General features: G+C 33.3%; 1 protein-coding gene across 6 annotated transcripts in view; it reads right to left on the minus strand.

Moving 5' to 3' along the window:
• Positions 1-4,278: 4,278 nt before the first annotated feature.
• The window catches only part of LOC118735293 (tetraspanin-5), a 33,082-nt gene continuing 20,292 nt past the window's right edge, over positions 4,279-17,068 (minus strand). For 2 of the 6 annotated variants that reach the window (XM_036464958.1, XM_036464957.1), the window contains 4 exons: positions 7,998-8,078; positions 7,660-7,938; positions 5,962-6,078; positions 4,279-5,856 (listed from right to left, as the gene is read on the minus strand). In XM_036464958.1, the coding sequence (XP_036320851.1) occupies positions 5,788-5,856; positions 5,962-6,078; positions 7,660-7,938; positions 7,998-8,078 (546 nt within the window). In that variant the 3' untranslated portion in view covers positions 4,279-5,787. Of the gene's footprint in view, positions 5,857-5,961; positions 6,079-6,933; positions 7,485-7,659; positions 7,939-7,997; positions 8,079-17,068 lie in introns of those variants that run through there. The other 4 variants (XM_036464963.1, XM_036464959.1, XM_036464961.1 and 1 more) reach the window with 4 other exon arrangements.

The following is a 17,068-nucleotide window of genomic DNA, read 5'->3' on the forward strand; positions in this document are numbered from 1 at the left end:
AAAATATAAAATTTCACATTTTCTCCTAAACAAAATTTGCTTTTTTATAGTATATTCGTTATGAAATGAAATAAAATAAGATAAAATACCTTTCTAAGAAAACAAAGTGTGTATACTGAGAAAAAATTAAAAACATTCAACTATATTAATGGGCAAAGAATAGTTAAAGAAGTAACACTGTTTCACGTAAGGCAGTCAATATGGCGGAATTAGAGCGAGAAGTTGCCAACTGATAACACCATATATGTCATACTCCTATATTGGCAGTAAGAGCTAGTACCGTCCGAAAACACTACAGTACAGATATATCAATAAACACGTACGAAGGAAAAGGAACACATACGTTTATAAATAAACATGTACACGACACATTTACAAAACCGGCACTCAAGTACACAATACATTGACAAAAACAGTACTAGACTGTCTCGCTTTGATTTCGGAATGCTTACACATTGAGAAGTTAGATTACTGCCAATATAGAAGTATTACACATGATAAAAATATAGTAAGGTAGAACCGCTGAGACTCACTTTTAAAATTCTTGACGTTTCCAAACAATTTAATTTTTAAATTTACTCACAAACTCACACACACATTTTCATTTTCAATCTCAAGCAACAACAATTTCGAACAATTTCAATTTTTTATTTTCACTTTTATATGATTTTAAAATGTTGGCAAACTTCAAAAAAAAATCATGGCCGACAAATTGAGAGAACGGTTCTACCTTGCTATGTTTTTATCATGGTATTACATATATGGATAACACCTTGTATTATTGCATCATGTTTTTTCATTACCTTTTATTTCGCGGCAATGCACTTTTGGAGAGTATAGTCTTGTTCTGGGTAATGCTAATATCCGTGGTAAAAAAATGTTGAGAACATACATACGGATATTTTAGAAGGCTTTTCTCGCTCACGCCACAGACTTCAAGTCATTTTTGTCTCACAACAGGAAGCGCTGGAAATTTTAAAAATTTCGTATCGTCATCCTTGCGGTGGTATTTTGCAGCTTCCAAATGCTCAACTAATTCGTCTTTTTATTATTTGAAAAAATTATTTTATTTTTCGCTTTGTCGATCAAATTTTTTTTATAATATAATATAGTTTTCAGTCTGCTAGCTAGGTTTTGATCATTGTATAGGCTTACAAGTATGGAAAGCGCCATTTTGTTTGTTTACATTTGAAAACAGCTGAGATCACCTGATTTTCAATTCTCTCATTCTCCGCACAGAGTTACATTCAAGTTTCAGAAAAAACTTTAAAATGTAAATTGAGAAATATTTTAGAAAAATGTGTTTTTATTCATTTGAATTCAATAAAAAAAGAAATTAAAAATGCGTGCCAAGTCTTGCATTTCCAATAATAACCAGGCAATAATTTAAAATATTTGTGAAACTTATCGTTTTGCGCTAAAATACAACAATGTGCGTAAAATTCCTTGTCATTGCTTCTGTTTTGAATATCATATTCGTGCCTGCCGGTGGAAAAAATAGGTAAATTTACATTTATTTTCAAGAAAACATATCAGTTAAAATATATTTCTTTCCAGAGCGACATACGGACAAGTAAGATGATAACTTTGTATGATGAATATCGCGGAAAAACTTTTGTATCAAAATTTCTATTCTAATTTGCATTTGAATTATGATATCAAAAGGGATGATTTGGGACGTATTTTTTGAAGACAATTTTCTTATAAATCTTGAGATTGTTGATTTATTTTAGAATTAAAAAAGGTAGTTTATATTAAAAAATATATTTACACTAGCAGTATGTAAATTACTTTTATTCCGAATTGAAACGATTTTAATGAATATTCATGGTTACCATTAATAGTAGTATGACAGTTAGATGTAAATGCATATTTGACAAGAAAGATGGAATACAAGATTGCGCCGTCCTGGCGGTGATGACATATCTGTACAAAAAGTAATAAAAGACGAATTTGATGTTGAAAGAAAATGTGAGAACAGCAAATTTTCTTAATAATAAATTTTTCGATAAGGAACGTGTTTTGATTGTGCTAATTTGTAATAGCCTTATTCATAAACAATAAAGTAGCTTAAAAAAGGCTTATAAATTGAAAAATGTTTGTAAACGGCAATTTAAAAAGCTTTTTAAAATTTTTATTTTTTATTAATAAGGCAATAAAAATATGTGATTTACAATAACTTTTAACAAAGGAAATACGAAATAAGGTGATTTTTGCGGATGTGGGTATTAGTGAATTTCAGTGCATTTAAAGTTTCTGAGGTTTCGTTTACCTTTAGATCAGAATTGTCAAAATTGAGAAATTCAAAGTAGCGATACAATAATCATAGAAGAGAAGATTGTTCCCTGCTGTGATGATGAGTAAATTTACCACAATGAGGAAGAATATAACAATTAAGTGAAAAAATTTTATTTTTACAAATTTAGGAGCAGTAACGCGTTTCAAGAACGATATTTCAGACAAATCGTTAATGAAGAACTATTTTTCCTTCCTGACGGCGATCAAGTCATTTCAACCATAAAATAATATTATTTGCAAGAACCATTCACTAAAATTGTCAACAGATATCAACAGAATAATAACTACGATAAAAAAGCATGGGAGAAGTGTGCGAGAAACGGTCAACAAATTTCTTATAAAATATTTTGATTTTTGCTGGAAACTCAATGAGTATTAAGGAAAAGAAAAATTTGAAAATAATAAACAGATAAAGAGATGGGTGCACAAAAACTTTAGTTAAATGTTTTTCCCAAATTCTTAAAAAGTAAGCAAATCGATTTTTTTAATGTTACTTTACATCTATTTTCTTTTTTATGAATAAGGTCATAAGCATGTACCGTTTTTATAAATAAATCTTATAGCAATATGCTATATATTTATTTATACACTTTTTGGCTGGCGAAATATGTAATTTTTCAACTTAATAGAAAAGCGTATTTAACCACATTACTTTTCTTTAATATTGAATGGCGCAACACAACAACTCTTTTTGTTGCACGAAACCCTTGAACACGTGGCTGTCATCTATTTCTTCTGTTTCGACATTTCGGTATTTTGCATTTCTTTCATTTTGATGTCATTTGCATTGTCAGATTTTTGAAATTCGTTTTGGTTCGACATTCTGCTATTTCATAATTCTTTCATTCTCATGTCATCCATCTTCCATCTCTTACCTTCCATTGCCGTTCGCATCGTCGAACGTGCCTGTCAAACACTGCCGCCATCATGCTTTTCAGTTTGGCAGGCACGTCCGCTGTTTGGCAGGCACGTCCGCTGTTAGAAAGAGAATAGACAAAAAGGGGCATAGGATTCCATACTTGTAAGTATATACGATGATTTTGATGAAAATATCATGATACAAAAATAGGAAGGTAGAACCGCTGAGAAAAATTTTTCAAATTCTTGTCGTTTGCAAGCAATTTAATTTTAAAATTTTACACACAAACTCACACACACATTCTCATTTTCAAACTCAAACAACAACTTTGAACAATTCCTTTTTTTACACGCAATTTTATACGATTTTAAAATGTTGGCAAACTTCAAAAAAAAATCATGGCCGACGCATTGAGAGAACGGTTTTACCTTACTATGCTTTTATCATGGAAAATATCATAATCCCAGCAAAAGTCAAATGGCTAACTTGGTTCCTAATACTAGGTTCACATGTAAGTAGATTATCCTCATTTTCGAGCTTAACACCCTAATCTGTAATTATAACAAGAGATTAGCCATATAAAATTCGTCCCTTGTTAATCTGTAATTATAAAATAATCTCAGATTAAACCGATAACTTTTCGGTGTCCACCTAGTTTTATCGATTGTTTTTCCAAAAAAGAGGAGAAATGCCAAATGTAAAAGTAAACAAAAATGTACGCTATCAATGAAAAGAGGTTTGTAAAGGTATTTTTAATAAAATGTTAAGTTAAAATATATTTATATTGCTTATTATAGCATAAAAACGTGATCACGGTGGCACAGAGAAGAAACATAACTTTTCCTTGAGATGTGAGAATAACAACCACAACAAATTTGACGGCTAATAATCTGAGATTTGCCTATGTAAACGGGGTGATTAAAAAACGAGCTTTGATTGGGATAATATTGATATGTGAACATAGTTTAAACGTCATTAAGTGAAACTGCCTTCTTTTTTCTAACATGGTAAAACCGTTCGCTCAATTCGCGGCCATTCTTTATTTTTTGAAGTTCGTCTACTTTATAAAATTTAAATTTTCAGAGCAACTCAAATGCCAAATAAAAGTTAAACAAAATAAATAGATCAAAATATTAAATTTTTATTATCTGTTTTTGCATCTCTCTTGCGAAGGTTTTCCTGAAATTCTACTTCAATTTGTGGTGCGCGTGCTAATGATGCAAAAAAAAATATACAGTTTTTATGCGAAATTTTCTCATTTACTTCGCTGCGGCAACCGCTTATTGCAAACACATATGCATGTATGTGAATACATAATAAGAGAAACTTCCCTCCAATTTAGTCGTGTTATTGACTACATTTATAAATATGTACGTATAGCTAGCTAATAATTACTTTACTACATACAAATCGTTAAATTAATTAGTTTACAAATATTTGACTAAATTTACTTAAATTTAGTATACTTGTAGTTGCAGGTGTATAAAAGGAATGTCATACAATAATTCACTTATTCTGCTCTCACAAAAAAGAAATAGATTTTTACGATTCGTTAATTAATGATACGACTTATACTTACAATTGTTTGAGCCTTTTACATTGAATAGAGAGTTTACACAATTAGTCTTTACTTGACTTGGCTGATAAATAGTTAGCTGGACCAAAGCGCATTTTGTTATTCCAGAGTATTGAACACACGCTCAAGTAACATAAGGACGAGTGTATTCAAAATATACATTCATTTATGCAATATGTACGTTTGTATGTATGTACGCTTGACTAACATCTTTCTTTTTTACGTTTTGTTAAAAGTGCAACAAAAAATATATCAGGTTACAGTATGCGGTACTTAAAGTTATATAAGTACTGTAAAATGTTTCAGGAAAAATATATTACTTACATATGTATCTTTAATATTTTTTATACCATAGTTTGTGTGCTTCATAGTTTAAGTTTGATTGTTTAGTGTCAGATGAGTTTTGCTTCGTTTATAAATAATATGAGAATGATCAAAGCTGACAAAAAGAGTTATCACAGCTGCAATTTGAGTTTGGTTTGCAAAGTAGAAAAGTATGAGATGAAAAATCAATTCTTGTATTGAGTATTCAAAGGGCGTATTTCTAACCAAACTGCAGTCGACACTAAAGTCAGTTGCAGCTTTTGGACACAATTTTCAATGAAATATCGGCCAAGAAAGCAGAAACTAACTTAAGAATCGACTTTATTTCGACTCCGAACATGCCATGTGTCTTAACAAAAACAGCAGTTTTAGAAAATAGACGTAGCTAATGGTAATAAAATTACAAAAAATATATAATAATTATAGTATAAAATTTAATCTACTAATTGTGTATATGTATTTTGCTCTTGTCCGTTATTTAGGTTTCTATGTTTGGCTACTGTAGGCATGTATATATGTACATATATATGTAACTCACATTTCAAGCATAGTTGGAAATTTAAAGCTTACGTTTAACCGTTTAACTAGTTTACTTAGTAATTCTTACTTCCCTCATATTCACATATACGTTTTCATATTATACTCATACTTAGTATTTAAGCTCGCAGATATCCTAAATGGCAATAGGCGGGAGCGGCGCACTATTGGATGCCGCTGAAGAAGGTAAATGTCAGTGCCATTTAGATTTCTGAGCAGTTATGTCTGCGCGCAAATTTTGAGTAAAGCAAATGCCAAGTATCTGTAATAGAAACAAATGAAATTAAATATTTTACTTCAAGTTAAATGAAGTGGAAATCGGAGTGTATTTGCTGAGACAAATCAAAAGGTAATAAATAAAACAAACCTGTACAAAAATAAGTACAATAACGCTGGTTGAAATTATAATTAAATTACGCTCAATCCATTCTTCACCTGCTTGTACACAGCCTTTTTCGTAAATGATTTTGGATATCTCAAAACTCTAGGATAATACGAAAATAAAAAGGAACAACACAGAAAAATTAAAAAAAAATCATCTTGTACAAACAAAACAAATATAAAAGGTAAACAAGTTTGCAACTACTACATAGATACATGTTTCTTTACTAGGGATGTTAATTTTTCAGCTTTTTCCGATCCCGGCATTTTCGGGATGTCGTTATCACAATCCCGGGATCCCGGGATCTAGATATTTATTACTTTTCAACAACTTAAATCGAAAAAATTGCTTCTATATTGTTTGAGAAGCTCTCCTACCAATAAAATAAATAATAAATAAATGAGTTTGAAACCTACTTTTTTATTTAAAGTGGCGTTTTTATTTTTTCTCCCAGACGTCAGGATTTATTTTAAAGGATTTTGTAATTTCAAAGATATGATTGATTCCAAAAATTATTTAAAAAATGCAATGGAATGTAGAATAAAAATATGGGTACCAAATATAAGAGGAAATTTCTTTTGAATTAAAAAAAAAAACACTATTTGGATTCACAAGTACGAATATGTAATTTTTTAACCTGATAAAGTTAGAATGACGAAATTGGAGGATGTTATCGAGTTTATTCAAGCCCTTAACATGTAATTTTTTCAAAAACAAATATTGCGAAATTTCAAGATTAAAATATTAAAAGTACATTTTCAATACTTCTGCACCAAAAACTTGAATCTTGATGAACAAGATATTTATAAAAAATATTAATTATTAAATACAAAAATAAATATAGCCAATACTAGTCAATAAAAGGAGTTTCTATTATTGCCATCAGTGCAAATTACAAATCCCGAAAATCCCGAGATTATTTGCCAAGAATCCCGGGATTTTTGGGACCTTAAAAAGGCCGGGATCCCGGGTTTAAAATTCCTAGCATGTACCCTGCAAAAATCGTGACTACTCCATGCATGTATGTAAAGAGTCCTCCCTAAGAGTCAAGGAGTACTAGAAAATTAACCACAATTCATATAAAAAATGCGCTCCAATTAATATTGCGATGTCCTCTGAATTACATCAGAGTAGCACAAAACTGCTCCAACATATTAACAATGACATTGTTGATATATTTTTCCGTTTTTATACGCTTTTGTAGATGCTTTTTCGCAATTAATAAAAACCAAAAACAAAAATAAAAATAAAAAATTACATGTCGCCCCTGAGGAGCACTTTTGTAAGTACTCCAATGTACCACAAAAAGACTACATGGTCCAACGATTTTTGCAGGTTATACGCATAAAACTACAATATACAATGTAAGAAATTTTGCACTATATAGACAACAGGACCTGCACAATTAGTATACAAATGCACGAAGATGCCACACTGATGAGGTGTGCTTCTAGCCAATCTTCGCCAGCTCGCAGGCAGCCGCGCTCATAGATATGTCTCTCCACCGGCTTAACACCACCACCAGTTTCAATGTAAATCATGTAATTTTTGCATTAGTCAGACAACCAAATCATTTTCGGATTAGTTAGTGAGCATCAGTTAGAAAAGTATTAATCATATAGATAACAGTAATACGTTAATTACAAGAAATGCCTTCTTAGCTTTATCTGCAATACCACTTACATATCCTTCCTTCCGCACATCGTAACCGCACTGCTTGTTTTTGATTAACTCCGTCGGCCGTCGACGACAGCATGAAAACGGCACCCCACATGCCTCACGGCTGCCTATCGCACTCGATGAACAATTGAAATAATTATTGCTATCCCAATCTTTGGGGCCATCGATGCCACAACACTGCAGCCAATCCTCTTGTATCCAATCGATGAGATTTTGTTGATCTGGATCTTCGCGATAATGTATGATAAAGGCCCGTAATCCGTCCGTTGCTTGATCTTTTATCTATAAAACCTTTTATTTAGTAACAAGAAAATTTCAAATAAAAGCTGCAATAGACTTACCCAACCTTTGTCCTTCAACACGAAAGTCAATATACCTAGGCTGATTTCGAACATCAGCAGCAAGGACAAGAAGACTGCATACTATTTAAAAAATAATTAGATGCAATAGATTACGGCCCTTCTTTTCAGCTACATATGTACATATACATATATCGACACCGGATTGGAAGATCGACCTATCCCGGCAGCCAGTTCGAAAACGCTTCATCTCAGAAAACTTTTCAATAACGCCCTGCTTCAGAATTTAATTGAAAAACGCCCTATCTCAGAATTCGGTTCAAAAACGCCCAATCATAAATAAAAATGTATTGAAAATGTGCTGAGATAGGGCGTTTTTGATCCGAATTCTGAGATAGGCTGTTGTTGAAAAGTTTTCTGAGATAGGGCGTTTTCGAACTGGCTGCCGCGATAGGTCGACCTTCCATTCAGGTGTCGATATGTACACAAATCTAGTTTCGACTGCATGTACATTAGGGCGGAGTAATTTAGTTTCGAAAAAAGTGTATGGCATATTCAAATTGTACGTTCCATTCTAAGCAAAAATGGTGAACAAGCTATATCCCAAAAATGACGTTGGACCCTGCCAATTTTTAAAAGAAAAATCAGTATACAGTACTATTTCGTTATTCCGGACGAATATAGTTTGGGGATATGTCAGGATTACTGGATTTGCCCTGAATATAGAAAGCTTGATATTTAATGAAATAATGATATATATATATGATTTATTTTGGAACGAATTTCCGTCATCCCTTGTCAAGTTTGGTTTGTAGACAAACCGGTTTCGGCATTGTGCCATCTTCAGTGTCATTTTTCGTTCAACCAACACCAACACACATATATATGTAAAATTCATATTAGAGCCTCATTCATTCAACGGATTTTTAAAATGTTCTGCTGCACATCTTATTTCTTTATCTGAATGAAGAAGATATTAAACTTTACATTTCTCGGTAATATTTATTTTGCGAATGCATACATTTATATTATTTAGCATTACAAATGAATTTCAATAAAGCTTTTAAGTTGCAATAACACATATTTGATATAAACCTTAAGCAAATACTTCAAAGATGTACCTATGATTTTTATAAAATAAATAAGCAACTTTAAAGGAACTCCTCCAAAAGGCCTTCTGAAGTACGTCCTATAAAAGCCCTTCTGGGAGGCCTTCTATGGGTAGCGAAAGAAGGAGCCCTTCAATTTGTGCTACTCCATACATAAAAGAAAGGAGAAAAGAATGTAGAGTGGAAGGCCTCTTGACTCTCAGGAAAGCCTTTCGGAAGGGTTTTTAACTCCTGAAATTATCTACTGGGCAATTGTGTGCATATCGACCGATGAGTGGAAGACAGCCTTGTCCAGGCAGCCGGTTCGAAAATGCCCTATCTGAGAAAATTTTTCAGAATTTAGTTGAAGAAAGCCCTATCTCAAAATTCAGTTCAAAAAAGCCCTATATCAACATATTTTCAGTTCTAAGATAAGACGTTTTTAAAACAAATTCCGAGTTAGATCGTTCTTCAACCAAATTCTTAGATAGGCTACCACTCATAGGTATTCTAGTTCTCTCAAAAAGTCCCGGTACCCTAAAAAAAATGCGTGTGTATCACCGTACACATGATAGAAGTGAAACTTCTTAAAAGAGGTGTGAGTACCAGGTACCTACTCACGAAATTGGATGTGTAAACATATGTTTACGGTTCGGTAAACCATTAGGCGATTGAGTTACATACATAGGTTTGGTTAGAAATCAAACAATAATTTCATTTCATCTTATTAATTTTCTGATATACATATAGTTTATTTATTCATTTTCCGATAACACCGCCTTATATGATTTCGCGCTTCTAGCATCCATTACCAAGGCACTAAGTAACGTACGCACTTTTGTTTGCAAAATGCATTTATTTAAATTGAAAGAAGACAAATTCCATTGTGCGGCATTTATTCTTACTCGCTTTTTATCTTCCAAGGCGAATTCATATATCGAGCCCTAACCGCCAAAATAACGTAAGCGACATTTTTTTCAAAATTTTATTTTTGATGCAGAAATATTCCTAGAGCATTTCTGCATCAAAAATAAAATTTCGAAAAAAATGTCGCTTACGTTATTTAGGCGGTTTGGGCTCGATATATTTATTACGAATTCATATCGAGGGCTTATATTCAATACCCTCTATCTGCAAAAACTCAATTTTTCAGAAGAGCAAAAAAACTGTTTTGGCAGCTGTTTTTAAAAGTGTTAATAATTTTAAGTACACACGCATGTCTTAAATATTCACGCAATATACTAAAACTAGTTTTTTACTTTTAATTCATTTAATTTTAGTTTAAAGATCAGATAGAGGTTATTGCAATTCGAATTATAACTATTTATATAGAAAAATTTGCTGATAGAGGGTTTTGCAGAATAATGAAAATGTCAGTTCTTTAGACGTAAATACTATGTTAAACTAAGATTTTAATGCGTTTAATGTGTTTTTGTGTCAAAAGAGTATTTCACGTGATTTCGAAATTATATGAGAATCATTAGCACTGTTAAAAGAGGATTCGCTGGCTGGTTTACTGTCCGTTCAGATGAGGAACGAGGCGAAACGTACAGCTGATTCGGCTGTAAATGCCGAGCAGTACGGGGGAAAAGCACTGAAGACAATTGTAACACCCAGCCCTTTTGTTACCACCATATCTGGAACCGTCTGTGAAAATAAGCTCCCAGGTAATTTATGAGTATCAAACTGGGCAAATGCCCTTGCGGTAGAGTTTTTACTTTAGTAAGCATCGGATGATGTCGAATTCTTTGATGTAGCTTAATATACGAAATAAAGGTGATTGCTTGCTACATCAGTTTTTTTTGTTGAAAGCAGGATTCGACGTGAGAGATAGCTTTTATATTTTATAGCTTTAGCACGGATGCTTTTTCTCCTCTGCTACATAGTAAGGTGTTTCTAGCAATTTAAGATGTTTTTTTGCGCAGTGTCCATAAATTACGAGCCCAAAGTCAACTTTTACATAATGACAGTTCTGCTTAAAAGTAGGTTTATTGTAAAAAATCATTCCAAATATTTTCAATGTATCAGTATAGGGGAGGGGTGTTAGACAAGGAGAGGGTTGGATGTATGTATTTATTTGTATTTTCTGCATATGTGAAAAAATTACTTTTTCAGCTTAAATCTGAGCTCCTGAAGATTTGGACCAATTGATTAGATCGTTTAGTATGTTAGAAAAACTAATTTTTACTTGCGTCAAGTCCTTAGTCTTAGAAAAAATTAAAATATCATTAGCGTATTTAGTTTGGCAATAGGAATAATAATAGCAGTTTCCCACTCTTGATGATATAACCCTTGAAATAAAATGTAGTTATGGAGTTTAATGACTCTATGTTTGATGGGATACGGATGATTTTTTAGAACGGGGTACGGGATTTTGTCTGCACCAGGGCTTTTGCCTGTCATCGAAGAGATGGTTGGTCAAACTCTTAAATAGATATGAGTAAGAGAAAATTGTGAGAATCTTGGGACCAAGTGGAGGCAAATAAACATATACACATCGCTCATTTACTTTAGTAGTGTCATAATCCAAAAAATACAAATTTTGAGTTGAGTATGCAGAAATTATCGCTACGTCTTCTTCTATTTCGTGTAAAAATATCAAAGCTGTATCGATTAAGCCCTGTATGCAGCTCTCAAGAAAACAGTCAAGAAAAAATTGCCATTATTTCGCGTGTGTGTCCAAGGAATTTTGACATTTTTTGATACTTCACAGCCTGTTGCCTCACTCTTTCCTCAAGAAATAATGGAGCGGGCATATATTTCTGTTGCAAAACTGGGTTGCCTTATGCTCTTTCTTCACAAAAAACTTTAGAAAACCGTAGTAGAAAGCGTAGTAAATTTCTTAAGAACTGCGTACTGCCTTAAGGAAATTTGACTCAAGAAAATTTCTTAGCCATTTCTTGTACGCCATTTTATATGGAGTTTTTGCTTTTCTTGAGAGCTGCATACAGGCCTTTACCAGAATCGCACTAGAATAAAATATGAATTCATTTTTAGTATCGGCGTATATGTAAATTCAAAACTTTAAAACCGTCTTTCTCGAGTTTTGATTTTTTGAGTTATGAAATTATTGTAGTAAATGAGCGGACATGTATATACCTGTAAGCTACCGGCCAAACCCGATCTTAGAATAAACTATTTTTGTAACTCTCATCATCAGTCCAACTGAAGCTACGCAGTCCACAAGATTTGGTTTCGGTTGGACATCGCATTAGGTGGAACAAGTTTAGCCTGGGCAAAACTAGTTTGACCTAAGATCGGATTTTACCGGAACATATACATACATGCATCGGCACATGTAACTAACCCAGTCTTTATTTGACCTGCCACAAAAAATGGTAATGAAAACGATTTTCCAGCAAAATTGTGTAGATAGAGGATTTTGCTTTTGTAACAAAATGTTATTGCAGATAGTGGATTTTTCAAAATGAGAATATAATACCATAAAAGCAAAATTTTAAGTTTGGCATTATTGTCATGGCTGAAGGATAAATAAGAGCTCACGTTACCATCAAAAACTCATTTTCATCAAAATTGTAGATAGAGGGTATTGAATATAAGCCCTCGATATATTCATGTGGTAGCAAGAGTATAAAAACATAAAATTACCTTATAAATTAAAAGCATAAGTATCACATGTATGCGTAGGCCAATTCATGAAATCATTTCATGCGTTTGAGTAGAAACTGAATGAATGAACACCATTTCATGATTTCAATTAACGCAAAATAGAGTTTACGCACTTAGTTTTTACTCAAATCGATAGTAGTAAATGACAGAATGAATTACAACAAACACATCCTTTTGACATAATGCAAGCCGAAAACGTTGGTTCAAATCAATCCGCAATCAAGTTGGACGTTTTGCCCCCAAACATTGCAATTTTGCGAGCAGTGTCATTGTAAAATCTCATTTTAAAAATTTCATAGTTTCGACTTACATTTAAAAAATTCAACGAAAGCGCGTACCTATTTCGGCTGAGTTATCCATTTTCGGTTATTTAGTGTACAAAATAAACGCAAATTAAATGAGTTTGTACAACATGGCCATTAATGTAGCAATAAGTTGTACAACTTGCCAGCAAATCCAAATTTTTTGATCTTTCATACAACCAAGACATAAATTCATTCAACAGGCCCACAAACGGTGCAAACTAGAGCAAAACAACACCAAGTTGAACCAACGGTCGCTACGTTTATGGCTTTCTTTAAGAAACATCGGGCGAAAATTTCAACTGCTCCTGTAACACTACCTTATATAAGTTGGCCTTGCTATCATCCTCACATACATATGTTCATCAGATTATACCAACGAAGGACGAGTTAATACAAGGAGATAGCAAGAGCACAAAACTACTCTAGAAAATTACACGCACAATGACAAACATGAACAAACGTACAACAAACACATAATTTTTGACAATCAGTACAGTTCGCATTTATAGGTGCAATCCCGTATTCCTCGGACTCGGACTAGTAAAACTGTCAAAAAATAAAAAATCGCTCAGAGCGAGAGTAACATTGAAAAGTACGGGATCGCTTTCTAGTAAAAAATGGTAACTTCTGTCAACTTCAACATAACCTCCAAATTTTGGGTGTAAAATTTTGCTTATTTTGTATGTAAACACACTCAGGTCACACATGTAAATAACCAAATATATTTTCAAATTCATTAGAATCCACTTAAACAAGTAATTAAATACTTTTCAACATGAATTAGCAGAGTGCACTTTTCTTTTGTTTACAAATTGGCTGCCAAACACACTACAGCTGATCGTTTGACACATTTACCAGAATTTACCAGCAAAAAATTCTCGGACTAAAACTGGTAACTTCTGACAGAGAGAGAACCGTATTTACTCTCTTTTTTGTCCTCTCAATAGTCAGAGAACCGAGTACGGGATCGATTTCCAGTAAAATCTGACTGATTCTGACTATTTCTGACTAGTCCGGACTCGTACGGGATCGCAACTTATATCAACGAGCAGCTTATTAGATTTGTTTTCGTTTGTAGTACATATGTGCATCTATACATGTACACAAACATACGTACATACACAATAAACTCCTGCGAAATTCCATTTATACAGCCTAACAAGACATCCGATCGCCGCGCAAATATATTGCCTCCTTTACTCTCATCGTTCGGGTCAAGTGTGAGTAAGCATAAACCAGTTTCTGCAAGCGTACTTAAACTACCGATCAGTAGCAAGCCGCGTAGAATATTTACTTTGCCTTCCGCAACTACTGCGAGTAAAAGGTATTTGACAGTAGAGTACTCTACTGGTAGTACTTGAGTATTTTCGAAGAAAACATACGTTTGTGGCAAGAATGATAGAAGAATTTTCTGGATCGTACATTTGTGGTATCTGAATAAAACTAAGGACAGGAATGTAGTGGAGCGATGAAGAGAGCGACGAGCAAAACGTACTTTCAACTAAAATGCTGATATACCCTGTGGGGAAAATGTCTAGTTTTGGACTGGTGCGCTTCTAGTACATTTAGAACCACTACTAGTTCGCGATAAATCTCTTTTGCATGCAAGCAACTGGCGAATTTAACACGGCGATGTCATAGGAATTGGAAATTGTCCCCCGCTGCATTACCTTTTCTATAGTTCCGAAACAGCCCTAAATGCGACATATGGGATCTAGTTCGCTTTGCACCCCATTTTCTATAGTTCAGAACCAGTTGTAAACGAAAAAAGTAACAAGATGTTTTCTTTTTGGGTTACCATGGTAGCAATTTTTAATTATTTGCAGAGAAAGGTATTTTCAATCTGAAATCAAATTTGTTTGAATGAATGTAAATTAAATTTTGCATTTTAAAACACGTTTACATACCTTTGGCTGTAGCTGAATTTGCAGAGGTGCTGACTGTTATTGATTATATTCCAGAAGCTCCCAAAATGTTAAGATGTTAACACAAATTTTAGTTTTGTATTACCAAACTATGAAAAAGCATCTGCGACGTGCAGACTGTAAGCGTAGTTGAACGAAAAACCCGCCAAGCAAAAATCTATTTAAAGTAAACAAGCCCCCGCTGCATCCCTTTTTCAGTAGTTTCGAGTTAGTTCAAAATTCGCCAGATTAGATCTAGTTCGTTCTGCGTCCCTTTTTCTATAGTTTTGAACCAGTTCTAAATTCGTCATTTTAGATACAGATTTCTAAAATTGTTTTTTAAAGGTACCACATATCGCTGCTTTTGAACTGGAACCGATCTAGTTACTATCGGACTGGTTCGTTTTTGCCGATAAAGATCTAGTACGGAACTACAAATTTGGTTCACCAGTTCGGGGTTTCCCTACAGGGTACATACCTAAGTACATATGTATGTATGTGCATAGATACATACATATGTGCATAGGTACATATATAAGTGTCCGCATATATTTTTTCTCGTCACTTGTTCTGTCGCTTCACTGCAGCAAAACCAAGTTGTGGGGAAAACCCTGACGATACGCGTACAATTGAAACCATGGGTATGAAGATAGCGCAAATTGATGTGAAAATTTCAATTTCATATTAGCGCAACCGCTGCTAAAAAAATCAGTGATCGTTATGCGTCTTCTGAACGACTTCATACATTAGCTGTCAAATTCAACTCTCAAAGGTACACACCAACATGTTGTCTCAAATGATCAGAAAAATATTACGATCATCTAACACGTAACTATTCAGTTGATCTGAGCTGTTGCGCCTTTTGAACGTGCCCAATTAAAATTCGTTTCTATTGAAATCAAGTTATATGGCTGCGTATGTATGTATAAATGTACATATTTCGAAATTTTTTTTTTTATTTGTAAAGGCTCTCAAGAAAAACTAAAAATTCATATAAAATTACGCACAATAAATGGAAAACAAATTTGCTTCTATAAAAAATTTCTTAAATCAGTATTCAGCTCTTAAGAAAAAAATGCTCATCCATCTCGTCGCTACCATGTCCAACTATCGAATGTGAAAATCGGCACTTTTCAAAATTTTGATTTGCCACTAATAATTTTATTTCGTATAGCAGCATTGCTTAAGTTGTTGTTTTTGACAACTTATTTGTTGGTTAATGACTGCAAATAGTTTTATAGAAAATTAGAAACGAGAAATAATACTTTCATAAAAATTTAAGTACATACATAGATTAAAAAAGCTGCTTGAATACAAAAGTTTTATGAAAATGTCACATTAAACAACTGTCTAAATCTACGTTATTTTTTATAAATAAGGCCGTAAACATTTCCTTACATCGTCAATTTCCATATTCTATTTTTACTCTTTCAATTTCACTGACCAGCGCAGCAAACGATATCAACTAGTAGGCTAACAACCAGAATTGAAATTTAATACGCAAGTACTTACAGTACTACAAGTATACAGAGAGTAGATTTGCTACTCCCTTTTGGCAGCAGCAAATATCTCTCGTACGCGATGCGAGAAAGTAGAGTACCTACTTTGGTGGAGTAATAGCAAGTACGTCAAGTATTTACTCTCTCAACGCCAAGTAGTGTATGTATGCGGAAAAAGAGTAACGATGTGTTGGGAGTAGAGTACAATGCAAGGAGTACTTATTGAACGAAATGCTGCAAATACACTTGCGCTGGACTCTAATACACAAACATATGTACATACGTACGTTACCTTAATAATATCGTTACCTTAATATAGAAAGGCCCTAACTCATATAGCCGCTGAAACGCAAAAAAGCCGTAATTGACTTAAATTTTTTATTGCTTAAAATGATGTGAGGATTTATAATTCGATGAAATGCATCATAAACAATCAAAAAGGGAATTTTGGATTTTTACTTAGTTACGGCTTTTTGTATTTCAGCGACAATATGAGTTCGGGCCTTTCTATATTAAGGTAACGATATACAACCATTCAAACATATGTACCTACATGAAAACATTGCTGTCCATAAGTACATACATATCAGTACATCAACGAAGCCCGTTTGTTTGCTTCATCATAAATATATCCATACAAACATACAGTTGTCCACAAAATAATAGGAGTGCGATATTTTGACCAGT

The sequence above is a fragment of the Rhagoletis pomonella genome, unplaced genomic scaffold (assembly GCF_013731165.1).
Source record: "Rhagoletis pomonella isolate Grant_MI unplaced genomic scaffold, Rhpom_1.0 Rhpom_scaffold_00003, whole genome shotgun sequence".
Classification (NCBI taxonomy): Eukaryota; Metazoa; Arthropoda; class Insecta; order Diptera; family Tephritidae; genus Rhagoletis; species Rhagoletis pomonella.